Below are 28,000 nucleotides of genomic sequence, written 5' to 3' on the forward strand. Positions count from 1 at the left end.
GGAAGTATAGATCAGATTTTTTTTCTGGAAATACATTTTCATTGTCTGGTTACAAGAAGCATTCATTCACTCAAAGGAGGACTAATTGACACAGAAAAGAGCTCAAAATGCAGGATGGGAACTGGGGTGGGGTAAAGGGAAAAGGATTGTGGCGGAGGGGAAGAGGGGGGGTTTTGAGGTGAGGGGGTTATGACCTCTAGTCGTGCAGACGTCTAGTTTTTACTCAATAGGTTCTTCAGACTCCTCTCCACTGCCTCGTCCAGTTCTTCCTCTAGCTCCTCCTTTTTGGACATAGCCAGTTTGGACTCGTAGTCACGCACGATTTGGTCTATGTAAGGGGCACTTTGTGTTCCATGGAGCATCAGCGTCCACTCTTTCAGGACGCCCCTCTGAGGTGCCTGGCCCTGGAAGCCCACCTCCAGCAGCCAGGTGCCCCGGGGGTCCTCGCCCCAGGTGTGGGTGGTCATGAAGGGCCACTTGTCAAAGCCCACCTTGGCATCGTCGTCGCGGGGACGCCGACTCAGCAGGATGGATTTGGTGCCCATGGGTGAGGTCATGTTGATGTTGAGGTCACCGCGGCGGCTGGCGTTGACAGTGATGACGGCCTGCACGTGCTCCAGGTAGCGCACAAAGTTGTCCTTCCCTTCACAGGCATCTGTGGTGATGGGCAGGATCAGCTTATTGCCAGACTGGATCTGACTGCGGGGGAGAAGAGAAGGGGACTGTTAAGAGCTACAGATACAGGCTACAGATACCTTCATTCCACCTCAGGACATACTGTAGTCACTTACTTACAGCTATATAAAGTAAATAAAGCCACACGCACAAGTGGTGCCAGGTTTTCTCTGGTACTGGAGAAAAATATAAACAGTTCCTACACGTCAAACCCATATGACCCATAGTTTTTTTCCATCCAGTCTACATTTCCATCAAATATTTTGAACTTTTGAAGCTTATTAGCTTCCTAGTAAGATCAAATTTTATGTTAGGAAAATGTCAGATGACTGGTTCTATTGCTTAATACTTGAATAAACTGGTACTGTGACATTTATTCATGAGATCAATATGATTGCTTATTAAGTTCACTGACATGATCAAAATTCACCAATGAAAAAATAATTCTTGAATTCTCATTGCTTAACACATGAATGAAATGACACTGTGACATTTTTTCATGAAAATATTATTGTTTATTAAGTAGACAAGACTCATGACACAACATAAAGCCATTGACAGTTTATGTCAGTGAGTTCTCACCTGATGTTTGAGAACATCTAATCTTAATGAATAAGTGATTCAATTGGCTAAAATGAGTAGATGTGGCAATGAAGGATTGATATGGATAAATTAGATAAATATGGGGTGAGACTAATAGAAAGTATTGTAAATAGGGGACCTGGAGTATTACTGATGTAATGTGGCTGGGAAATTTATAAGGAAGAAAAGAAGAACAGGAAGATAACAAAGACTGTGGTTATTTCTCTAGGAAACTTGAAGAGAAGCCAACTCTCAACTACAGGATACCTACTGATTTAAGTAATTTCTGATTTTTTTTCTTTCAAAATGAACTCATTCAAATTGTCGATGTTTTATGCCTCAAAAAGCTCCACTGTTATTATATTTATTTTACACAAAATTGGCCAAAATGGACCTTTTCAAAACTTCTTGTTCAGTAGTAAAATCCATTTTAAAATGCACTAAATAAATAAATAAATGTAACAACCCTGTACTTTTATTCTTATTTTACCACGATTGTCACACAATATGGGCAAATTGAAAGGAAATAGTAATGAATTGGATTGTCACAAGTGGGAAGACATTCTGTCCAATCACACCACTTTCTTTTCCCAAAAAATTGGAAGGCTAACCATTAAAAATTTACAATTTCCAACCCCTAGACCACATGGGCAACACATCATTATTCCTGGTGACCCTTCAGCCCGTCTGAAATGATTATTTTCCACTGCTTTGAACTACAAGACAGGCAGTATGAAATAGCTTTGACCGATTAAGGAAAATGTAGGTCCATCCCTACAGGGTGGGCCAAATTGTGTTTTACAGGTACAGAAATGAACCACTGAATGCCTCTTTTGTTGCGTGGGGGGTCATAGCATGAGAAAGCTGAGTGCAAAGTGATAAAGTAGACATAATGCCATTGTCAGGTACAGGCCAGGATTGCTCTGCTATTACTGCACTCAGAATAAAATAGAGAAGTGCTCCTCTGAGCAATGAAATAACTGAACTCTTCAAAGAGTCTCCAGGAAACCTTAGACTGCAGGCTTCTGTGTGCCATGTTAAAATCAGATACATACAGTAAGACACAGTAAGCAAAGCCAAAAGCAAGCCCATGATCTTCCGTTTATGGTAAATTTCTCTTTTTTTGTGTCAGCTCGCAGAGATCAGGATGTTTGTGTATGATATATGGACTGTAATTCTTATAGTTGTTTTTATGTTGCGAGACTGACACCATATTTCAGTTCAATCACCACTCACCCCAAAGTGATTTTTTTTCTTATCTGTAATCACTTCACATTGATTATGAGTGTATTAATGTATGGTGTATGTATACATGCATGTACAGGACATGAACATTATTTATACATGTAAAATTAATATATATCTAAAATAAAATATGCACAAAACAAGGTCAATTAAATGATTACACTGTGATAAATTATGTGACATTAAATATGAAATGCTTAATTATATTGATTATTCCATAACCACATTTGCCCCCCCTCTCAAGGAATAAAAAAACTGTGTAATTGAAAATGCACGTATACATTAAACATCAGGCTGGCATGTGACATCAGTCCATTTCATTCTAACAGCTTCATCTTCCGGAAGGGCATTTTTGAGATGTGCAGCCAAGCTGCAAAACTAATGAGGCAGACCATGAACCCAGACCTCGCCTCTGTTTCTGAGGAAAATGTCACCGATCGCGACACGTCGAAGCCTGAAAAGTACATTGTGTCTGATGATTCTGACATCAAAAAACAGCGGGCGGAAATTCAATTTGGCTCTCAAAATCGTTTCCCGGACAGCAGGTGCAAAGATCCAGTCTGGAATTATATGGAAGTAATTAAGGGCCTCAGTCATAATGCCGAGAGGTAATTGATCTGGGGGACGAGAGCAACGGCTAAAAAATACAAATACTTGCTGTGACTATAAATCAGTGGACACGATAATGAGTTCTGACTCAGGCAACAGGCTCAGGAGGTGCCAATGCCCAATCTACAGAATTAGACTGATATCTTCTGTCGTGTATAACAGGCCTCGCACAGTTATTAATATGCATGTTCTCTTATTCTGTTTCAATGAGCTCTTCAGCACTGATGCTCCAGTTGTAATTACCAGTCAGTAACAAATAGTGCTGCCCTGCAAATGTAGAACATTACTGTCCATGGCAAAACAAGCAGTGACGATATGTCTCTCTTGATTTTAAATCTAAGTTGATTTCGTTGCAAATACAGTCCACAGGTTTAATGGACTCACGGAGAGTAATATCTGTTATACTGGAAAGCTTGAGCTTGGAGTAGAGGAACTCATTGCTTTCCTCTTTCTCGCTTGATAACGTGGGATAATACTGAGATAATACGTGGGATAATGCAGGCACTGGATCTTTGTAATTGTGTTAGACCACAGAAATAGTCAGGGTCTTTGACTTCAGCATTAGGCCAGGCCACATAGCACATTGTGCAGACTTAGCATTCTTTGTGAATACTTTGGCAAGATTACTGTTACTCATGAGCACAACTAAGCTTTACGATATGTCATATCTTTTTAACATAGTGAGTGGCATGTATGTTGCAGTCCACTGTGGTAGAAGGCTGTTGGTTAGGTGTGGACTACTACAGCCATTAAAGAGACAGAAGACACATCCTTGTCAGGGAGTGGCATGTCAAAGTAAACGATGGTGGCAGTGTAGGTTACCCAGTTCCTCTCTTTTAAGCAATATTGGGTTTCTTGTATATAGCTTCAAACCAGTTTTCATTCATTTCTATGTGTCCAGCACTCAGGCGAAGCTAAATAGTGGCACGTGTAACTAAAAAAGGTCAGTTTTCTGACAAACAGCATTGTTCTGGTGTGGCTACTTACCTCACCTCATTATTCAAATATTTTTTGTGATTATCCTGGAGCATTTTTATATTGTAGTTTTAGACAATGGTTCACTGAGCTCAAACACACATCTGTGGATTGTCCGGGTTCTTTCACAGCCAGCTTAAAGGGATTCATTAGGGAGCACAATAGAAACTAATCAGGGAACAGCCTTATTAGAATTCAGAAGCGCTTCCCTATCACTAGCACTACTTAATTGCCATTCCCGCCCATTGTTTGGGCTCCAGCTCATGTAGACCCACAGTTAGGTAACCAAAAAAAAGAGGACTGCATTCTGCTGACAGGAACATTCCATTCTGCAGCCTGGGTCTTCCACTTCAGCTCTGTATAACTGACTTTGTTGCTATGGCACAATACCCCGAGCAGCACAAGAGGACCAGTTACAGTGTATCTGAATCCACTACACATGGATACACAGGCAGATGAGGACGCTAAGGGTCAACAGCCATTCACAGGTTATGCAATACATGAAAAAAGGAAAGAGAAGGAAGGACGGAAGGAAATAGATTGGTAAGGTTTCCCTGCCATGTCACCTTAGCAAATACACTCACCTTAATGATGTACTGTAAGAAAAAAAAAAACACACTCTGCTCTTTGAATGCACTGCACTCAATTACATGGCAACAGCAAAACCGCACAAAAATACGTTTGATATTTTAAAATACATATAGTGGGGGCTCTTTGTGGCCTCAGGTTAGGTATATTAAATATTAAAGAGGCATTCCTTGTCCTTGTGGTCAACCTCCCATAACCCCAATCTCCATGTGTCTGAGGGGTGAGGCAGAATCTCACTGCTCGAGATGGATTCTTTGTCACACTTACTGCATTTCCTGGATGGAGCCGGCAACGCAGTGGAAACGCTCTGGCACGGTCTTCCACTCCTGGGCCATCCTGACCATGCCGCCGGCGTCCAGCACGCCGTAGCCAAAGAGGTGGTTGAACTCCAGGCCCACGCCGTTCCTGCGCCACTTGTGCACCTCATCGTGCAGCTGGTTCCGCTTGGAGGTGAGGACCGTCAGGTGCTGCATGTCCCGCCATGTCAGGTTAGGGCTAGAGACCCAAAGAGCAGGAGTGAACATTAAGCCCCATTATACAATGAGGCTTGCTTTAACTGGTTGAGCCTAATGTACAATTAGCAAATGCAAAATTGGGTGAAAACTGGAGAAAAAACAGAAAAGAACTCCTCAGATATTAACTCGCATTTACTAATGGGAGTATCTCTGTAAAAAAGCAATTCTTTAATGTCTCAAACATACAATACAGTTCTTTAATTTCCTTTACACCTCCAGTATAAATGGGAATTGTTTTTTACACTTTCATGTCAGAATCAAGGGAGAGCCTGCAGGACTGGTCCTGTTTATTCTTTCCTTTTTTCATTCATTCTGTTTTCCTTCCCCGCTTAACTTTAGTTTTTCAATCACTCTCACGTCTCATGGGACTCTTCACAAGAGCTCAAAGACACCAGCAGGGCAACTTGAAAGCCTTCAGACTGCTTTCAACCTCTCTTCCACTCTTTGAGCCAGACCTTGTGTGTGCAGTACATACTTTGCCTCCAGCGCCAAAGCAAACACACCGGCAGCTTCCGGTGCAGCCGCAGATGTCCCGGAGTGACGCAGAGTGCAGTTTCCATACAGATCCGTGGTGGCCTGCAATGTGACAGTCCGGCTCTGCTGTAGTTAAAGGCTATAAATTCTATTTCACATTCAATCATGTGTCTACTGATCACAAAGCCAAACTTCTATGCAGCCTGTACTATTAACATAAATAGTCACGCATTGTTCAGCTGTTACAAAATTCATCAAATAACCTGAATATTTCACAGGGACTTTGATAGATATTTTGCCTCTCTGATTAAAATGGAATATCTCTCTTCCATCGCTTTGATTTATGCAAATTATGGAGGGTGCTACATTTATCATAGCCATTAGTTCCATGTTAAATATTCTTCATGGTTTTAATGTTACGTGAAATGTTTTCATGAACCTAGTCTAAGTAGATGAAAATGTCAGTATCAGTGGAAATGCACTCTGCCTTGGGAGTGTCTTGATATTTAGAGACCTCTCCATCCTCTGCTTCATTGACTCAAGAGAAAACACAAAAGAGATTTCTGATGCTTCACATTTGACATTTTGCATTTTTTAATTACAAAATGCCGGTCTACTGTCCAGATTGGAATATGTTGACACGTTCATTTACTGAAACAAAGACGAAATTGCAAATATAATACATGTGCCATTTCTGTGTCAATTCATTTTATGTGCCCATGTACTTACGATGATTATTTTTTAGGTCAGTTCATAGCATCATAGTGAAAAAAAATATACACTCAGAAGAACGCTAGACGTCTTTGGGTGAAACACATTGCTAATATTACTAATAAAAAAGAATAAATGTCTAATGTAATGATTTTATTTCATACAACTTATGTAACTTACTCTTACATTTGTCTAGTAAATAACATATCACCACATTTACGGATATTGTTCAATAAATCAAACTGCATTTCTGTCTGAATAGGCCGTCAGAGTGCCCAGTGCACCATCCAAAACAATTACTAAATTGAAAGCAAAAGTGTGTGTGTGTGTTGAAAACACTGTGACCACAGACCTCTAACTGTTGTGTGTTCTGAAATTGACCCAACGTACACCCAATGTGCGTCATTAGGTCAATAATGTGACAAATGCATCAATATCTCCACCCACCACGCCTGCCTCGGGGTTCCTCTTCCTGCCGTTGCTGAAGGTGGAGGCCAGCGTGGATGAGCAGCTCTCGTCATAAAGCGCCGTGCGGCCGTCGTTGATGGCCGAGTTGATGGAGATGGTCCACATGCTGGAGGCGTAGCCGTCGCAGTTGCAGTCATCGTAGCTGCCCCCGTCACCAGATGCCCACACGTAGATGCTGCCCTTCCCCCCGCGGCCCTGGGACACAATGAATCAGATAAGCTCGCATACTCATAGGGTAGCTGAAACTCATGAAGAAGAAGGGGCTGTTTGTTTTCACCTGCATGAGGAAATATGCCTGTCTGCAGACTCTTTTCTGCTGAATATCTTGTTTAAGACACACACTCTGGTAAAAATGTGTTTTTCTTTCTTTTCTGTGTGCTTGTTGTGGCCCTGTGTCTTTTTTGTTTTGTTTTACCATTTATCAGTGTTGTCATTCTTTGTTTAGACTCAATTTCTGAGGTTTGGTCCTTTATTGCAGGAATATAAGGTTCAAATCCTAAAGGACTAAAAATGTATTCTTCTTGAAGAGCATGACTACTGACCAAAAAGTAAAGTAATGGTTATCAGGTAAATTTAAGTAAAGGTAAAGATTTCCAGGGAACACTAATTTGTGATAAATGTATCACACCTACTTGTGATCAGCTAGTCTTCCATTAAATGATTTTATTTCAGTTTGGATTCCATAACTGACAATGTGTGGACTATAAAGTGATAATATCAGTCCTAATATCACCATCATCAATTCTTAAATATCTTATCCAAGTGAGTGATTGACTGTACCTCATTGTCCTATGTCTTTCTGTCTGAATATGAATATGATATGATAGTTGAATTCTTACACCTGTCTTTGACTGGACTAATTGAGCAGTTGTTAATTTTTTTCGTCCAAAAGATGTTTTTTCCATGAAAAATAAGCAACAGACAAATGTCTTATTTCATAACACTTCTCAACTTAAACAAAAGACACATTATGTACAGTTTAATCTACTGTGAGAACATTGATTCACAAGTTTAACAGAGCTCCTTTAAAGTCTTACCACATCTTTCACTAACATCACTCTTTCTGAGCATTCTTAATTTGATTAGTTGATGCATTGTGAGGTGTGCACTCAAATGTCACATATCTCAGAGTTAAATCTGATGGTCACCATTACATCACAATCATTTCCTTATTAAGTCTTTAAGACACACATGGCAAATCCAGAAATACTCACCCATTAAAACTGATATTGCAACGCCACGTGAAACATGTGTGTATGAACATAAACATTAAAGCCATTATCTCTTGCCTTTCCTCTATCTGTCGTCAGCATCTACAACACTGCAAAACACAGTGAATACACTGTTTCTCCTAATGGCAGTCATCGTTATATAGTGTAATATAGGCTGTTTACTTTCTGCAGTAGAACAAAGTTAGTGAGTGTTAATCTAAATTGCTATTGAAAATGGGGACATGCATTTCTGTTATGAGCCTTGCGACTATGCTGGCAGCAAACAAATGGATCTCAAGTTTGGTTTAAGCACTACTTCAAAACACCCACCGTTCATAGGCTAGACCTCGGAACATTTCATTTGTCTGTGATTTACAGGGGCCGAGAGGAGCTCCTCAACTGCACTGAATTGACATCTATTCTTGTTCCTCTATTTAAATTGCGAAGGGCTGTTTGAATTCTGTCCACATCACCTTGCTCAGTGCACATGTGCTCAGTCCTGCCGAGTGAAGTACTCTCATAAATTCAGCACACCAGTGTAACATTCCAGATTGTTTATTTTTATCACCGAAGGCAATTTTTGAGGCCAAGCCGCACTTGATCTTGATGGATTTCAAGCGAAGTAGCCACCTAGGACAAACTAGGTCCTGTGAGAGAACAATTTATATGGTTGAGGATGGGAATTTCTATAAATTCAGAGCTAAAAAAAAAAGTAAATGAAATGCTTTGTTGCCAGGCGTCAAACTGCCATTATCACAGCAAGCATGGTAAACTTGGAAACGTTCTTGACATCTATATGTTATGACTGCACTGCATCACTTCCAACCATATAAAAGGCTTTGGGCTAGCAAGCTAGCAATGCAGGAGCAATCATGCCAACTTGAAAACTTAAAACATAGCTAGATAGCTATACAAAGCCATGTTCATCCAATATATTACTTTGTGTGGTGTTGCCCATTTTTAGATAACTAGCTAGTCATCCAACACTAGAATTAGTTACCTAGCCCGCTTGTTAAAGATGTAACTTTTCTAGCATTATGTCCAAAGCCAACGGCTATCAATAATAGGTAAGCACGTAGCATTAGCTAACTTCTTAATGTGTAGATTGTTAGGATTAATGCAGGATCACAGCTCATAACGTTACTGCTCCCAGGTTTGTTGACTGCTCCAAGGTTCCAAGATTTATATTTACATAATCTCTTGTGTGTTGTCGTGTATATAATTAAGCATGTAAAAATCGATAACATTAAAGGACTTGGAATTATGCTTTAAGACCTTCTATTGTAATTATATCTGAAGATAAACTGCTTACATGAGCAATTATCCTCTTAGCTGGGTGTAACTCAGCTTGATTGGTCGTATCCAGGGTTATACACAATTAGGTTGGGTTCCACAACAAGACCAGGTTAGCCTTAAGCTCAGACCCCTGTGAGGCTAGTGTGATGATAAATTGCCAATGTGATTAATCCTGTTAACACAAACATACTGAGGCATTCCCTTCTGATAAACATGGACTGCTGATTCATTGCATCTCTTTGCTGGGTGGTTGAAGGCTTCCTGCAACTGGGGGAAGAGCTTACTAGCTATACACTGTGGCCTTTTGAATTTCCACACCACCTGAGCACTCTGGGATAGAATCAATAACCTATTAAATCAGGTCTCCTTGTGGTTGATATACACAAGCCAGGAAAGCCTTGAGGTATCAAAAGTCTGTGACACAGTCAGATGTTTCTCTTTATATGTTCTGAAAAAGATTACTAGGCAAACGTTCCAGAGAAATCTGAAACCATACAGAGAGAAACTCTTAAACCTTGACTGAGCCAGTTTAAAAAAAAAAAAAAACTGTCCTAGTGCCTTTTAACTTGACTGCTGTAGCCTCTTCAGCACTGATCTGCCTCTCTAAGGTCTGTTTTTGACAGCTGAGTGGAAACAGTGCCGCTAGATACCTTGTTGACGCCGTCTGCCATGGCTTGGAGCGTCAGCTCGCGGGGGCCGTCCACAGTCTTGCCATCATCGGTGGGTCCCCAGCTAGCACTATAGATGTCAATGACCTGAGGCATGTGGCTAATCGACGAGGCCTCAATTATGTCTGTCATATACGGCTGATCAAGCATCCGAATGCCTGAGAACGTGAGGACAGCATAATTTAAAATCATAAAAAACACAATCATTACAATCCATTAAATTAACAGAAATCCACTCTCATATCTACTTCACAGGTGATACACGTAACTAATTCCATGGATGGCAATTACTCCAATGTCTCCACTGCATCAGTATCCATATCATGTTTCTCATTGTTTAGAGGGGGTGATTTCAAGCCACTTGGATGGCTTCACCTTGGGAACCATCAGCTCAGCACTCATACAACAATAGATGGAGATTAGCAAATTACTTTGGATTGTCTGCAAGTACTCTTTAGGATCAGAGATTATTTGGGCTCTTATGGTTCTTATTGTTGCTTGAGAGCAGGGCTGAACTTCAACATGGCAGTCTTGTCCTATTTTTAATATTTATTTGCATAGTTCTTATCAATGATGACTTACATAGCATCCATATATGAAGCCAGAATAAAAGCTGAGTCAAGTATGGTTAAGTAGATTGCTCAAGGTACAATGGCTATACCTGAACAGTGAAGGACACATGAAAATTGATTGTAAATTCATCTCCTTTGGCACTACACTGTGTTGCCAACCTCCTCTGTTGGATCACAGCAGTGTGTGCAAGCAGTATCTGCTTTCTCAATAGTCCAACAGCCAGTCCCCATTTCAAGGAGTTAGAATCTGACACTTCAAATACTTGAAACCAACAAACCGGTCTTTACAGCTCTATTCCATGATAGAAGCCTATTAATTCTAGTGACCATATCACTGTTGTTTACTTTAGATCTGTCAGGGGTCTGCATTTTTTCATAATCTGCACCTGTTTTCAAATCTTATGCTTAAACCCACCTGTCAATAAATAATTCAGCTTTACAATTATCCCATGCCCTTAAATGACTTCCGTCATCTTGGGGATTGATTTTATTTTTGTTTTTCCATAAAAATGACAACATTTAGAAGCAAACAGCAACAGAGAACACTCAATATGCCCATTCAGCCCATGCAGAAAACAATACATTTGCCTTTCTGTCGAACTGAAGAATAATTTGTTAAAAAGATTTAAATTTTTTTTTCAACAAAGAAAACAAAGGAGAGGATAAAAAACTAATGAAAAAATGTCATTATGACTATTATTAGCTGTAACATTATTATTATGTGTGAGGTAATCATTATAATCATCACCACTGCAATTATTATTATTAGAAATAGTAGCAGTACTAACACAATTCACAGTTAATATTTCTCCTTCATACTGCATCTGAATATACACTGTGTCAAGCGACATGGTGAAGTGAGTAATATCCAACGGTGTTTCTATAGGATAGGTTTTAATCAAAGAAAATGGGAGACTTTCAATCAACAGAGTAAATTAAATAAAAGAAAAACCTGACCTGAAGTGTCACCGTGTAGGTGGAACAGGAATATAGAGTGTGAAAAAATGAACTGAGAAAAACTCATGACTGCTAAACAAGCCCCTGGTTTGGAAACAGCAGCTGACCTTTCAAGCCTGTTCTCACAAATCTGAGGACACCATTGCAGAAGATAGCACAGAAATTGAGTTGTCAATGCTTGTTTTAGTTGAGAAAAGCTTTCTGGAGCTGTATTTTAAAAGCCAGTACAGTATGTTCAAGAATAGAGACCAAGGCTATTATAATTCTGACCTTACGCTGCTATTGCCTGTGCTGTTTATCAATCACACAAGACAGACAGGGCGGCCACAGAGTGAATTTGTTCTCAGTGTGGGTGTGTAGCAGTGTAAGTGTGTGCTGATGGGGCATACCTGCCACCTTAGAGTTGTAAGCTACTCCCACGCCACAGATGTTATTGTTTGCTGCTGCAGAAACCTCACCGGCACACCTGGTTCCATGACTGTAAAGAATACAGCCACACAAATGGGAGTTGTTAAAATGAACTTTTTAAAATGCAAAATGTAAGTTTTTATATATATATATATATATATTTTAACATTTATAGCATCGCTCAATGTGACTAAATGGAGGAGTCAATCCAGTATAAATTACATCTGTGAAACTGAGAATGCCTCGTTGTGATTGATGGACGGACTCCAAGATCCTCTGAAGCAGCGCTGGCCTCTCAGACGGGAAATCGATGGAAATTTGCATGAAGCCCATAAGCTCCATTTTTTAAAAAGCACATGAAATATGGTCTCGATGGCGCGCCAGTGGCACACTTGAATTTCAGCGGTAATTAAGTAAAGGGTGACTGATTTGTTTAGAAAAACGGTCCGTGTAGGTGAAAGAATCGCGCCCCATTACAGCGGCGGAGTGAATCAGACAGAGGTACGACAGAGGCCTCCCCTGCCAATGCGGAGGGGCGAGTGCGAGAGGCAGGCACAGGCAATGCACTGCGCTCTCCCCCCGACACAGGATGCTATTTATAAATAATCAGCTGATTAGTCTGCTCAGCGCACGCTGGAAGAGAGAGCCGGAGCAGCGGTGTTATTAATCAGAGTCAAATCGCACTCCTGCTGGGTCTGTCAGTTGTGAGACACAGAGAGATAGTGGGCCAGAGGGGGCTGAGAGGAGAGGACAATGTCTTGTCCTTGAGCTGCCCTTGAAAGCAGTAGACCATGCTGTTAGTGGTGGAAGCCGGTATGAAGCAGTCTCCTAGAGGTTACTAAGCATACTCTCCCTGCTGCAAGGGGTATGTCCATCGTGCTTTTGTGCACTGCGGCAGGGTTCCTCATCCTACAAGTCTGTGTTCTGGGTAACCCGTTGGGTGTGTTTGTGTGTGTGTGTGTGTGTGTGTGTGTGTGTGTGTGCATGAGCAGGGGAGCTGGAGGAGGAGGAGGAGCTGCCTTCCGGCAAGTATCTCCAGGGACGAGGGTAAAATCATTAAAAGCTTTTTTTTTAACCACCAAAGAATGACAGTACGAGCCATGCTATCATCTCACTGGCCTGAGAGGTGCGGGAAAGTGTTGAAATTAACTAATGCCTTTTATGTGTTGTCCCATGTTAACATTTACACAAATTTCCATGAGTCTCTCCACCGCCTTTTCCTGGGGTCATGGAATAATTCTCCAGGTTTGTCTCAATTAATTCCGTTTTTTCAGGTTTTTTGATTCCCTCTGGAAAACATGCAACGTTCTTTGTTCACAAATTCAGTAATTTATGACAATATGAACTGTTAAAATACAGATTTAATTTGATATTTTAGTACATGGACTGTCAAGAGAAGTGAAGATATGTGAAGCAAAAAAAATCTTTTCAGCTTCCCCAAATCCTCACATGCCCTCGTATCACAGCCAGTAATACAGCCAGGCCGAGTGCCCTGAGATATGACTTAATGGAGAGACGTGTAAGGAAAATCAATACTGAGGCTCGGAGTGCAGCAGCCTCTCCCTTCATGCCCTGGCCACCACGGCAACTGACCTTGTTACTGCCGCAGAAAGGAGTTGGGTCTAGCCCCCCTCTCAGGTCTCCACTAACAGTATTCACACAGGAAATAGGAGCCCACTGACCGCTTGCGAATTACCTGTTAAACCAGTCATCCGTGTAGCGGGGGTACGGATAGGGGTCATTGCTGCTGAAGTCATAACTGGCTTCTGCATTCTGAAAGGAGAGAACAGCAGCTGTAAAGAAGGTGACAGGGAGCAAAACAAGACGGAACATGAAATTAAGATGAAAAAAATGAACCCTTTCCTGTGGAGCTAGTCTGACACAGACCGTTTCCCAGAGCGGCAAATCAACCTCGGCAGGCTAAAGAAAATGGTGTTCCACGGCTGAAGAGATTGTGTATTTATTATCTCAAATAGAGGCCAATGTGAACACTCTCTAATGTCTGACTTATACCTTGTAAATGATTTGGTAGCTGTTCGTAAATTAAGAATCAGTTTTACTGGGGAGGTAATGCACTCTCACGGCGAGGATTATCAGTGCAGTGCCTGATACTCCAATTATCAACGGTATTTAATTTCACATGGAAAAAAGTAATAACAGTAAATTGAAATGCGGAAAAGCAAGGAAAACAGACGCAGGGGTGGTAAACATCTGTCTGAAAGCCATCAATTCGTCAGTGGTAATTGGTTAATGACTTGCGCGGGAGTGGAGCTACCCACACAGGGATTTGCCAACCAGCAGTACAGTCACAAACAGGAACCCATACATACACTCTCCCGCTGTGCTGGAACACGTAAACACTCAACAACCAAAGAAAACTGAAAAGAACCAATTTCACCACGACACAGTGACATTTACAGTGCGGGCCACAAGGGACAAAGACATGTAGGACATCGCTATCACCCCCCCCCCCCCTCTTTTTTACACGCTGAAAGGAATGTAGCAATGTTCCGAAGGAAGGCATGAACAGCTTATTAAAATGTCCTGAAGACGGTTCTTAATAGATTAAGTTGGGCAGCTGGGGAAGGGAAGGTCGCACCCCTGGCGCCAGAGTACCAGGAGAACCACGCCTGAGTGTTCTCCCTGCATCTGTCCTCATTTCCCCTGCCTCTCCAGCCTTGGTGCACTGGTCCATGCAGTGAGGGCGGACGGGCTCTAAAACGCTCATTAAGATGTCTGATGGAGCCCAGGCTTTGGCAGGGTTGTAGTAGAAGGAGGGGGTGGGGGTGGGGGGGGGGGTCCTTCTTGATGGCCAAATTATGGTTGTACGTGCTACGTACTATAAAGCTCACATTTTGTGATTGACAGCAAGAGACCTAACATTGACATGGATAAATATTTTGCTGGAAAAACTGGCTTGAACAAATCACAGACTCTGCTGAACCATTTTAACAGTTTGTTACAACTCAGATGTCTAATAAACCTCAATAACGGAGAAGATACGAGCAAAATATAATATAGTTGTTACAATTCTACATGATTACTAGCAGTCTAAAATCTCTATGATTTCAAAAAAAAACAACACTACTGTAATAGTTTGGTCTCACCAGTGAATACAGACGAAAGGATGCTCCATCTCATTGAAAAAATGAGGATGCGTGCATGCATGAACAGGTAATTACAACACAACACAGAAGCAGGGAAAAACTCAATTTATCATCACTGAAAATGCAAACATTTAAACAGAACTCCAAAATACACAGATTTGCATAGCGTCCAGCTAGCATGGCTACATATAGTTTTAGATAACAAAAATGAATATGATAAACTTGATAAATGTGTGTGCTATGTTTCTATAGCAGATGTATTGTACAGTTAACTAATCCTTTCTAAAATGTGAATACACATTCAGGCAATCAGGAATCAAGGAAAAACTGGATTTCTTTAAAAGGAATAGGACAATCCAACTGACTCTCACAGATGGTTAACTGCTGACAGCTGTAGCCTTCCTTCACAAAAGAAGTGAGAGATTTATTGAAGATCAGAGCTTTGCCATGTTTATAATTTGAAACATGATGGGTATTTCATGAAAAGCTACCTGTTGGTTTTCAAATGCATTCCTTTTCATGTTTGAAGACTGAATTAATAAGAATGCAAATAATACAAATACTTTTATAGAAGGATGGGGAATACACCCCTCATTCACAAAAATAAAGTCGATGTTCTAGTTTGGAAATTCATTTGCTCAGGTGAGTTGAAACTGTGAATATTAAACCCATACACATCATTTAGTTTCATGCAAGTATTCACCATGTAAATGGTAGTTCCAACCAAACACATTCCCTGAGCACATGTTTTTTTATAGATATGTACCCTTGATCTCTTTTAGAATTCAACATGAGTGAGTGGTAGAAGCATTCTGAAAGAGTATGGGGCTTTGTTTTTCTGCAATAACTATACTGCATATCCCCTCAAGAATAATACATACTGACAAAAATACACAATAAACATGCTGCCTGGTTACTCAAGCAATATCAAAGAAAGAGTGAATGCCTGCATGTACATTATGCTCCCATGGAAATGTACCCTCTGTATTGGACTATACTGTCCTTAACAGAGGACACCATGTCCAGTATGAAAGACTACAACACAGAAACAAAATGATCAGTGATACGGTAGCCATGCCATACCAAAATAAGACCAAAACAACAATCTGAACTGTATTAATGTACATTCTCTAATGGTAATGCTGTTCTTGGAGTTAATATGTAAGAAAGAGTAAGAAGTATTGTTTCATCAGATTTATGTAAGAAATATCAGAGAGGACTTAAATGAGATATAGGGTGTTCACATTCCACATTTACAGACAGGATAAAATCCTTTTCAACCACACAGGTACACACACAATGACATCCAATGATGTCATCACCTTGTTAAAATACGACCAGGACAGAACTGACATTTTTCAAATTTACATCAAAATGGCGTGACCAAAGCATTACCTCTTCGGAGATGACAGGACATTTTATCAGCTGATCTGTCTTTAGAGAGATTCATAAATGACTTCTCACACTTGAGATTTCGCCACTGTGGAGTTGAAACAGGTTCCCAGCAGGTGATGTCCAGCAATAAATGACTCATCGGTTAGCAGTCGCTCAGTAAAGTGCGAATCCTATTTTTCCTCTGTCATCTTTCTTCAACAGAAAGGAAATTTGTTTTCTTCACTTCTAGTCTTTCCTTTGATAAAAAAGAGGAACTTTTCACACTGGGAACCCTTGTCAGAACAGACAGCCCTTGTGCGGCTCAGCTTGTCAAAAGCCTAATTAAAGGCAGCAAGGAACTGATCATCAGGGTGAAAATTAATTGAAAACATTATGGAGAAGGTCAAACATTTAAAATGTGCATGAAAAATTGGAACAGTTTCAGAAGAAGAAAATGGGATATTTTTATGGCTTGCAGGGGCTACACAGTTGACGGTACTAGCACTGTCCATTCATTTGTAGATAAGTCATCTAACTTTTAACGATAAAGCAACATTCAGACAGCTCTGCGCAGAATATCTGTAATATATTATCTTTAATATATGTGTCTACAGTGCTGCTTTGTAAAACGCTGAACTGGTGGGATGCCAAGTTTTACAGAATCTTCAAATTCTCTTCTGATTCATGCAAGGTTACTTTCACACTTGAACAGCGGGCCAGTCGACAAAAACTGGCATGCTGTCAAAGGACCTGTGAGCTTTCTAAAGTAATGAGGTTTGGGGGCATTGATACCATTTTGTAAGAGTGGAAAAGGACCTGAAGAGGGCAATCCTCTAGCCTTAAACCGTCTAACTTTCAACCCATTCTCCATGCTCCAGGAGAAGGCAGAATATTTATGAAAAGACTGTATTAATTTAAAATCCCATTATATTTTTATAAGGCTGCATAAGACATGAGCCCTATGGTGACGTGACACTGCTATGTTGCCATGGTAACACTTCTACGATGGAGGCTGGAAGTCATATTTAAACAATATAAGGATGCAGTCATTTTAATGCCAACTGACCATGTTATTTTCCAGAATTTTCTCTCCTTGGTTCCGCTATTGAGTGGAATGGATGAACTGGAATAAAACTCCATCTCCTGAGAAGACTTTCAGATTATTACATCTGCAAAGCTTTTACTTATGGCCAGTTGTGAGTATATTATGTCTCAGTGAAGAAGAGGACAACAAATTACTCCTGGCCTTCCTGTACAGCTGCTCATCTTTGGTAATTTCACAGTAGTTAATATGCTTTATGAGATTCATTTGTGTTTCATCGTGATAAGACTATTCTGTCAATGATGCTCAAGAAGAAACTAACACATGGATCACACCCAGAGCCCTCATTAAAAAGCACAGAATCTTAGGATGTGTGATGTTATTCATTAGCTGGGAGAATTCCTCTCATTAAAAACAGACTGCAACACACAGACACACAGAGACATACACACACACACACACACACACGCACAAATAAACACTAGCTGCTTCAAAGGAATTAATAGTCCCTGATTGCACTGTCTGGGGTCTGGGGAGAAATGAGAGTAAATAAAACAATAGAGGAAGCTCTGGTGCACTGATGACTGTTTCAGTGCTACAGCACCGGAAACATCAGCCCAGTGGAGCGTGGGTTTGTATTCCCCCATCATCCCAGACATGGGGAGCTATTTCTGGGTCCCAACTCATCAAGTTCGATAGCAGCATGAGGGCATAGCCCCTGTATATTACAAAAGATTTATAAAATGATATTTTAGGATATAAAGGAACATACAAAATCAAAGTTATTCAAAAATGCACATATCATGTCCCTGGCACACTTCGCTTTCAGGCATTTCATTTTTTTCCTAATTTTCCCCCCTAAATTTTCCTTCCCTAAATCCCCTTTTAATATGTTAAATGCTGAAAGCTCTCCAGGATGAGTTTTGTGATGCCTCTTAATTGGCAGGATGCTGCATATTCCCATCTCACTGGCACAGCTCAGCCCTTCATTCATTTTCAGATTCTGCAGGGTCACATGACTGGAGTGTGTTGTGTAAGCCTCTATTTCAGAACGCCGTTTCAGCTGCTCACTTTCGCATTCCTGCTTCTGCTCAATACAGACGCAGGAAACACGCATAAGAATCGTTACAATGATTGCTGGGATTCTCAGCTTGCAATCCGAGGAGGGTGTTTCACACAGACGCGGCCTACTTTGAATTGTAAGCTAGCATGAAATTCAGACAAGCCTGGCTGGCGAGGTGCCTATGACTGTGTCCTTGAAGAGTACAAGGAAGCATGCTAACTGAACAGGGCACTTGGAACCTGATGGGCACTTAGCACTCAACCTGTGTTTCTAGCATACATCTTTCCACATCATTTTTTTTCTTCACCTGATGCCAACACAGGTGAATAATACATGAGAAGAAGTAATGTGTACTTACATAATTTGCAGCAAGATCTGGGTGTAAATAGTCAATTCCTGTTGTGAAGCAAAAGGAAAACATTGAAAATCTTTATCAATGAGAGGATTAGGGATATTATTGCAGAGCCACACAAATTACATGGTTCTCATGGTTCAAATACTTTTGTCAAGAAAATACTGGATATGTCCTAGAATGGCTTCTACAGATCAAGTCTAGTCTCAGCTCTTTATATTTCAGATCAAAGACCACACAGAGTCCCTTTTAATCAGATCTTTAATCCCATGAAAACATAAACTTAAATAAAATTTTTGCATACATAAAGGTACAGCACATGCATACACAAATTCTTACAATGAGCTGTTGCTGGCTTTCTGCCTCCAAATTAAAAAAAAAAAAGCAAAACGCCATCCTGTATTTATAACTGCCTGTATCGCATGAGATATAATGACAACCTACAGGGGTTCACCCACCATCGTCCATAATCGCTATGGTTACTCCTTTCCCAGTGAATCCCAGCTCCCACGCCTCTGCCACATTGAGATCCAATCCAGGGGTGCCATCCGCTTGCCCTGTATTTATCTAATCAGTCAGACAATATGGGGGCGTCACATGGGGCGAGAAACCCTGGCGCGTGTCACGAATAACCCCGCAAGGAGTAGAGGCAGGAATATAAATGTCACCAATATTGCGCTTTGTCGCAATCCAGCTGGGGAACATTTAGGCTGACAAGCTAAATAAAGACACATTCTGCAGATACAGAAGTCAGGTTTGCCATTCAGGATAGCAGCACAGAGGGGTGCACACGAGGTCAGACAACTCCTGTGGGTGATGAATCGGGCACAGTACACGGAAGCCGACTACCAAGGAGAAATATCAATGAAGGACACTCAGTGAAAATGTATACCAGACGGCATCACGTTGTATAACGGCACTGAACGCCAGACTAAATTTCTGAGATATGATTCAGTTAATTCAGAGGAGTAGTAGATCTTGATAAATAATTACTTACGAGATACCATTGCTTGGTAAATAATGGGTCATTCATTTTGGTGTCAATATCATTGATGTTTCGGTAGCCTCTCTTCGTCCGGCCAAATCCTTCCTGCTGAAACACTTTTTTCACCTGGTGGAGAAAATAAAAGTGATAAATGCATTTTATATACTTTCAGTCAAATTAGAGTCTTATCTAAATGTAAATATTCTCCTGGGAAAATTCAATAGAAAACACCTGGTTAGAGTATCTGCATGAAAATGTCTAGTTTATGTATTGTTTTGAATAATTAATGTAAATGCCTTTTTTGCAATTTCATGGAGCAAGGTGACAGAGATGAAATTTGACTGTACTGAGAAATGAGTAACAAACTCAAAATCACACCAGACATATGAATAAAAATCACATTTTTTACAGGAAATGCACAGCCTACCAAACACTGTGAGGTATAAGCAATCCATTTTAAATGTATTTCTTCCTCCTGCAATGGGCAGACTTTGCATAAATCATCCTCTCTTTCCATTTTTCATACTGAATCATGGTATGGGACGGTGACCATTTCAGCCCTGTATTTGGCTGTGCCTTTTAAATGGGTTTTATAAGAACGGTGCCCTGGAAAAAAGACTGCTCCATTTTCACTGCGGAATTTCCCTGTGCTGCTTTTCCATGACAAAGACCTGATGGAGATCAAAGAGGGACCCATGTGGCATTTTAAAGTGAAGTGTTCCTGAGCCCTTCAACAAGCCTTTGGGTAGGTACGAGATGTTCTCTGCCTGCTTTTATTTTCATCTTTATCCAATATTTCTGAATACGTAATTAGACTACTATAAGACATAATGAGCTGAGTTTATAGCTTTTGGGTCATAGCAAATGTGCCACACTATGTCTTGGTATGACAGTAAGAAGTCTAAATAAAATAAAATAAACACAGACAATAACGATTTTTCCCTATAATGGTCTCCCAAAATTCTTTCAAATTCCTGTTTGCACGTTCATGTGCTCGTCTAAACAGTAAAGATAAAGAATCATTTCAAATTACAGTGATTAAATATTTACACTACATTTCAGTATGCATTTTATGGCACAAGCTCTTCCCTTTACTAACTTTCATACTGGTACCATTATTTACTACCCACTCAAACAACCTCCGATATCTTAAGTGTACCACAAGGGTAAGTTAGGAGTTCAGTATATTTTAATTTTGACATTTACTACTATATTCTATTGTCCTAAATATAAGAAAAAATTTCATATAAGGCATATGCTAAAATGAACATCACAAAATTACACCAGCTATTTACAGAAAACTAAATAAAATCAAATACAGTAGTAATATTAGTAATATTTATGTATTAGTAATAATGCCAGTTATTGGTATTAATATTAATTCCAGCTGTGTCATTGTCACTAATTTTCTTTGAAAGTAATTATTGGTTATACTGTGATAGTTATGTTCCTCATGCTCTCAATGTGAGCTAGAACTGACACAGATGCCATTTTAAAAATTATTCACTGTATGACAGCTCTTCTCAACAGACATCCAGGTGTAAATGTGGACAGACTGCAAAAAGGCAATCAGAGGGGTGAGATTTTTTGAGAGCCCAGTGTCTGACCTGACTGACCTACAACCTGTCCAATGGAGTGGGACACCCCGTCATGCTTTCAATCACACCACTCAACCTGCCAAAAAACATGCTTCACGAGGCCACCAAGCCCTCATCACTGCCATCGAAGAGCTGCCTCACATCAGCTGTGTTGTACAATCACAACCAGCAAAATGTCAGCCACACGCCAATTATGTAGCAATCCTCCGAGAAAGGTTGATATCATAAACAATAGTTGACATAGCTCAGGTGCTCACATTACTGGGACAGACAGGTGTGAAAATGTTTCAATATAAATAGAAACAGACCATGGTGGCTTGGGACTTGATGTCTGAGACACTATTTTGCAGTTTTTCACGGCTTCAAGTGGAAATAGGGGGAAGATAAGGACTACGTAATGACAAATACACTAAAAGATACAGTGTGTTCAACAAGAGCCTTCAAAACCAATGAAGAAAAAAAAGCTTGCATAATCAAGAATTTCCAGTTTGAAATATAAACTGTCAGCAAAATTACCACAAAGGAGTGTAATTTAAAAGTCCATTCAGGAAGTCCATGCTGTGATTTAACTATGAGAAGAACACTGAAGCTAAACAGACACCCTAGTAAATGTTTCTAGAAAGGATGATAACACTATCACCACAGACATAATCATCTTAAAGCCCTTAAAGAGGGCAATAACCTGTCGTGCAGATTCGTATCTTGTGAATGTTCTTAGGTGCTGTACACAGCACACAGTAAAAAAAAAAAACACCTGTAAACATCTATCAAAGTGCATTCAGTAAAAGCATCAATGGCTCTTCCTCTGTATGGCCCCTTCCCCCTCCCTCTCTAGCCCACCTTATGCATCAGCAGCTCTTCCATCACATGAGCCTCACTTTGGTCTTTTCCCATAAGGCACTCAGCTGCGGCGGAGCGCAGCTGGTGAGGCCAGACCTATCCGCAACCCGTGTTGTAAAAAATGGTCATGACTCAGTGCGTGTGCCCACTCAGACGTATATCTGACGTTTCTGAAGCATGACTGTGAGGAAGACCATTGTTTTGTCGCTGTTTTTCTTGATCAAGAATGATATCTTTTCGCTGTCAGAGTAAGAATGCCATTGATACATGAAAACAGACAACGTAATAGATATACAGTATATACATACACATATATATACACACACATATATATATATATATATATATATATATATATATATATATATTGCGAAATACACCAACATGAATCATTTTGAACTTGATGTACACCGACACCTCCATTTAGGAATTAAATGTAAATATATGTCCATTTTGTGGAGGGTTGTGACAACAAAGAATTTGTTATGCAACTGCTAAAAGGACAGAGAATAAAGACAAGAGCAAACATTGTTACGGTAAGATAATAAATTAACTTTAGACTAATTAACTGACACATACTGGCATTTATATTGAGCCTTGAAGCCTTCAATAGGAACAAATGTTATTATTTTTCTTACAATGTCAAGAGAAAGTCTGAACCTGGGTCAACTTGAAATTCTCAAACATAACTCTTCCAAATAACAAGATGAACAATTTAAGGGCAAAAATTTAAGGCTCGAGTGCTCAATGATTTTACATCATATCCTACAAACACATTTTAATAGATCATACAAAATACAAGAGTGATCTATTGTCCTTACATTCTCACAGAATGTCAGCCTCCATATCTCCTGCCCCTCATTGTATATAATGTTGTACTGTGTTGTGTTGTGTTGTATTGTAATGTTGTAATGTTTTTAACCTATATAAATATACATATCTATGTTTAACGTCCCTTCCAGTGAAAACTACCATGCATATCATCCATCTTGTCAATTTAAGTAACTTTGATTTAAGCATCTTCAATCACCTTTAGTCTACCATAAAGCACAATTTTCTACAGAAGAAAAGCAACTAAAATGCATTAAAGGAAGGGGGTGGGAGCACCACAAATTCAGACCAGTTATGCATTTTGTTCAAAACACCACAATTTCTCAGGACAGACTGAAAGAAACTTGACCTTTAATGAGAATAGCAAGCCAATAAAAAACAAAAACAGAGGTAATCCTTCACAATAAACACAGCCAGATGACTTTTAAGCACAGAAAATTAAAGGCCATCAACCATGGAGGTACATATGTGCATATGAATTTATTCATTAACCATGAGGCTGCAGCACATCTCAATACCAGACCTCTTGTTGATTCTGTTTTGCAGCAATTAAACAGATTAGCACTCCAAAGTGAATTATATTCATTCTTGTTAAAACCGTGTGAACAGCAAAAATGCAAGAGTGGATCCTTCTGTGCATACGTGCCTTGGTTTGTACCTGATCCAGGTTGTGGAGGGCTTGGGGGTGTAAGGAAAATGTGTTTGGATGCTTATTGGTTTAAGGGTAACATGAACAATTACATGCATACATTCACTTGTCCATGTTAGCAATCTCTGGGCCACAACCAGTCTCCTCACTCAGAGCAGGAGTTTACTGGCCTTGTAGCAGAACTTTTCACCCTGACTCAATGAGAACCTTTCAATCTCAAACCAAAGACTTGGTAAAATGGTACCTTACGGCTGCCTTACAGGGACTCATCATTACAGAAAGGCATTGGCTTAATGGTCCTACAAGGCATGTATCTGTTTGCTAAGCTGCTTCACACCACATATATGGGGATGATCACCGGCCCAGTGAGCAAATCAGGCTCAGCTCTGGCTTCCATTACCACCATGCATTTTATTATCCTAATACCATCAGCTCTCTCTGGATGACTAAGTGCTCGTTATCTCCTCTGATTGCTACATGACTTTAAGTGACTTTTATTTTCACATGCTTGGGTAACCTTAGACTCACTGACAAATGTTATTAAGAGCACTGGCTGTCATACACATATTATGAACTTGTTAAGTAAAGCACAGAGGAACAGCACTGATACATTTTGCACTAAAAACAAAAATGAAAATGGGCAACATCAATTTTCCATCTATCCAATTTTACATATCAATCAGATGCGTACCAGTTCAGCTTTGACTGAAACAATTACAGATTATACCAATGCAGCTATACTAATTATTTAATGCGGTTAAATAACACTGTGATAAATTTATTTAAAAACAAATTATTCCTCTTATTATTCTTAATTGTTCACTTTTAAAAATCTCTTGAATGTACAAATGCATCTTTGAGAATATCAGGGAATGGTGATTGTAGTTGTCAGACTGCAATAAAATCTGTCACTGAAAAATGAGTTGTATTTCAACCATCTGTATTAGAAAATGTGAAAATAAAAGATGACTACACTGCAAATACTCAAAGGGATGCCAATAATATCACCAGTTTTACAATGTGTTTCTATCAGTTCCAAACACTGAAATAAAAAGGCTTAAATTAGCCATTGTTTTCCTTCTCACTATATACAGTGCTGTTTCTATGGGAACCAGAGTAGAAGTGTGGAGTATTACCCTGTGGTCCTTCTCTAGGCGTTGCCAGTGCTGGAGGCTGCGCTTCTGCCTGGCTTGGGGAATGTCCCGGGGGTAAAAGTGAAAAAGTCCCTCACCGAAGGGGAGCTAAGCCAGGAGAGAGAACACACGAGTCAGGCATAAATTACAGTTTACAACAGCCATCTCAAGGTGAGAGAGGAAATCTGAATTGGCTTGAATAAAACAATGAGCTGCATCATGGCCAATATGCACTGGGCACTTCCACTGAATAAAATTCTCCTCATATCTCTGTGAGAGGAGGTGCAGATATAAGAGTCTGATCAGATCTGTCTGTCTGATATGGTCAGTGCAGTACTCTTGATGTATGAGAGCAAATACACCAGTAATAAATTTGCAAATCTATGAGCAATTTACAATGCACATGAGAAACGAAACAGGGTAAAGGAACAGAACTATTAAAAGATCGTTGAGACAGAAATTGCAATGCTAGTACAATCTAATCTGAGGGACTTGAGTATTAATGAAGAGAACAGATTTTAAGCAAATAGAAGCAGAATGGTTGTAATAACAGAAAGCAAAACTAAAGATTTTTTAAATGGATAAATAAGAGCAGTAAGAGAGAGACAATACAGCGTAAGGAGAACCAGCATAGCAGGAGAGAAGCGAGGCAGAGAGAAAGCAAGGTAAGCAGCAGAATGCTTTTATAATTGAAGAGTATGTAGGAGGGTGTTAGCAAAGAGCTCCAATTGCTTGAACAGTCCAGATCATTCTAAAATTAAGGGCATCAGTTATTCCTGCCACACTTCACTTTCATTCATTGCACACTCAGCATATGTTTTGACATATGACATTTTACAACTGTCAGAATGATAATTTCTACATTCACAGGCAAATTGGCTTTCATGGGTCTTGACACACAGACACTGGTGGTGAATTTAAAGCGTTTAAATTTGTCAGAATTGGTATTTCCATTAACATTCTGTTCCATTTACTAAAATGTCGACTGTTTAAAAGTTAATTCCAAAACAGACTGATGTGTAATGTTCAAACAGCTACGGATTTAGGTGGCAAACAAGACCTGAGGGAATACTGATTCCTGTTTATTTGTAAATTCTTCATCCTCCAGTGTCACTTTCCACATTATCCTCTTTTCACATATCTGCATATTTATATCAGTTCACATATTTTAACCTTTGGCTATGCTCTCAGCTAAAATAACTAAGGTCATATACATCACAAAGACAATGCTTGTAATTGACTTCATGGACAGATATCAAGAAGATAAAATGTCACCTTTAATGAACGTTTTAATGTGAAAAAAGAGAGAACGTAGAAGCATGCAAATAACTGAAGGTATGTGACATTTGATTTGTTCTTGTAAAAGAAATACATTTGGTCAATGACTTGTATTCTTTGAAAACATTAACAGGTTACCCTATGTTCTTTAGATTGTGGTGAAGTGCCTGAAAACATTGTTTTGTCATAAAACCTACATTTATGCACTTATGTTCTGTTGTGTTGGAAGTCGCTCTGAATAAGAGTGTCTGCTAAATGCATGTAATGTAATGTAAAGCAGTGTGTTCTGGCCATGACAGAAAACAACTTCATTTTCAAAAGCCAAAAAGAGCTGATACTCTGAATGTGATACTCAAGGATGATAATAAAGTTTAGTAGAGGTGCTTTGGATGTATAAGCAAGCTGGCTTTTTATGACATCTTAAGCAGTAAAACATTATGGCTGTGTACTCCAGAACTTCAAATCTCCAAATATAAGCTTGGTTGAAATGCACGACAGCGCATGACATCTAATAATAATATTAATAATAATGATAATGACGTTTTCCATTCTTGTCTCGCAATTATGGTCATCATATGTCTTTTTCGAGGTTGCTGTTAGTTTTCAATTATCCTTTCAGGTCTCTCGGGATCCTTTAAAAACCTATTTACACGGACGGTTGTAATTCTCCACAGAATTGGTGGTGTGAAAAACTATTCTCCTTTTTGGGCAACAATCTCATACAGAGTTCAGGCTGCAACGTGTTTATATGAAATAGCGTAATTTCATGATTATAAAGCAATCCGTATGAAATCATATGAACGCCTTTCCACATAGAAACACATTTCCATAGAAATAATGTTGTTGTCTTCAGCCATGAGTATAAAGCATTTGCTTTTTAAAGCTTACTTTTCAACCTATAAAAAATTGTATTCAATTTTTTCAAGATTATTTAATTATCTTTGGACCGGCGAATGCCAGCAAGTAAGCTGAAAGTTTTCCATGCTACTAATACAGCCGAGACCGTTTCACTATTTCATTTCTGAATTCTGAAATTCTGAGAAGGACATGACCTAAAAATCATGACACAGAATGGATACAATATCACCTGATAAATTAAGTTCTAGCTGTGTTACGTGTTTGTTTACATACATTTCAGCCACATTCTCCCTGTTGATGATAAAATTTGTCTCTGGTATTGTTCATTTATGGGCAATATTATTTGACAAATCAAACTATACTGCTTTTGCCAAGCTCATTAAAGCAAAGTAGGCATGTGTGTAGGAATCACATCATGAATGCAATTCAAGTTCAAAATAATAAGGCGATTTACTGAAGTATATGAGTAAATTTCGAAAAACAACTTGGAAAATAGCGTCGCTGTTTAAGTGTCGGCTAGGTCGGTTTTAAACATTGCATGCTCATTTTGGTGGAGCGTTGTCCTTACCTTTCGGGCACTGTCAAACCCGTACTCCATTGCAAGTTGACGAGCCTCATCATTTACCCCTTCGTGCAACTGAACCAAAAGATGATTTGTAAAAACAACTTCTTTTGCTGCCACCTTTGAAAAGACCAACACATTTAATAATATCAAGACGATCGGTGTCCCATCTTTGCTTAATCCGAGCATCGTGCTGTTTTAAGTGTGCTGTTGTACTTCTGAGAGCGGGCGCCTGCAATGACCAACTGAGTTGAATCAGCGGCTTTCGGGATACATGTCCTCGACAGCGGATGGTTCTGAAGTTGGACCGTCCGTCAGCTCAGCGCAAGAAGAGACAATAGCATGTGTATGGAAGCGGATCTGCATTTTCAGCT

General features: G+C 39.7%; 1 protein-coding gene across 1 annotated transcript; it reads right to left on the bottom strand.

Annotated features, from left to right (window-relative positions):
- Positions 1-8: 8 nt before the first annotated feature.
- pcsk2 (proprotein convertase subtilisin/kexin type 2) lies at positions 9-27,998 on the bottom strand. Its single transcript, XM_036546517.1, has 12 exons — positions 27,633-27,998; positions 24,932-25,036; positions 19,890-20,003; positions 19,351-19,459; positions 18,899-18,936; positions 13,651-13,727; positions 11,936-12,024; positions 10,000-10,175; positions 6,822-7,037; positions 5,665-5,765; positions 4,942-5,169; positions 9-699 (listed from the first exon to the last, which is right to left on the bottom strand). Exons 1-12 carry the CDS (start codon positions 27,813-27,815, stop codon positions 213-215), a joined length of 1,923 nt encoding a protein of 640 aa, XP_036402410.1. The 5' UTR covers positions 27,816-27,998; the 3' UTR covers positions 9-212.
- Between the last annotated feature and the right edge of the window lie 2 nt (positions 27,999-28,000).

Source organism: Megalops cyprinoides, chromosome 15, assembly GCF_013368585.1.
Source record: "Megalops cyprinoides isolate fMegCyp1 chromosome 15, fMegCyp1.pri, whole genome shotgun sequence".
In the NCBI taxonomy this organism is placed as follows: Eukaryota; Metazoa; Chordata; class Actinopteri; order Elopiformes; family Megalopidae; genus Megalops; species Megalops cyprinoides.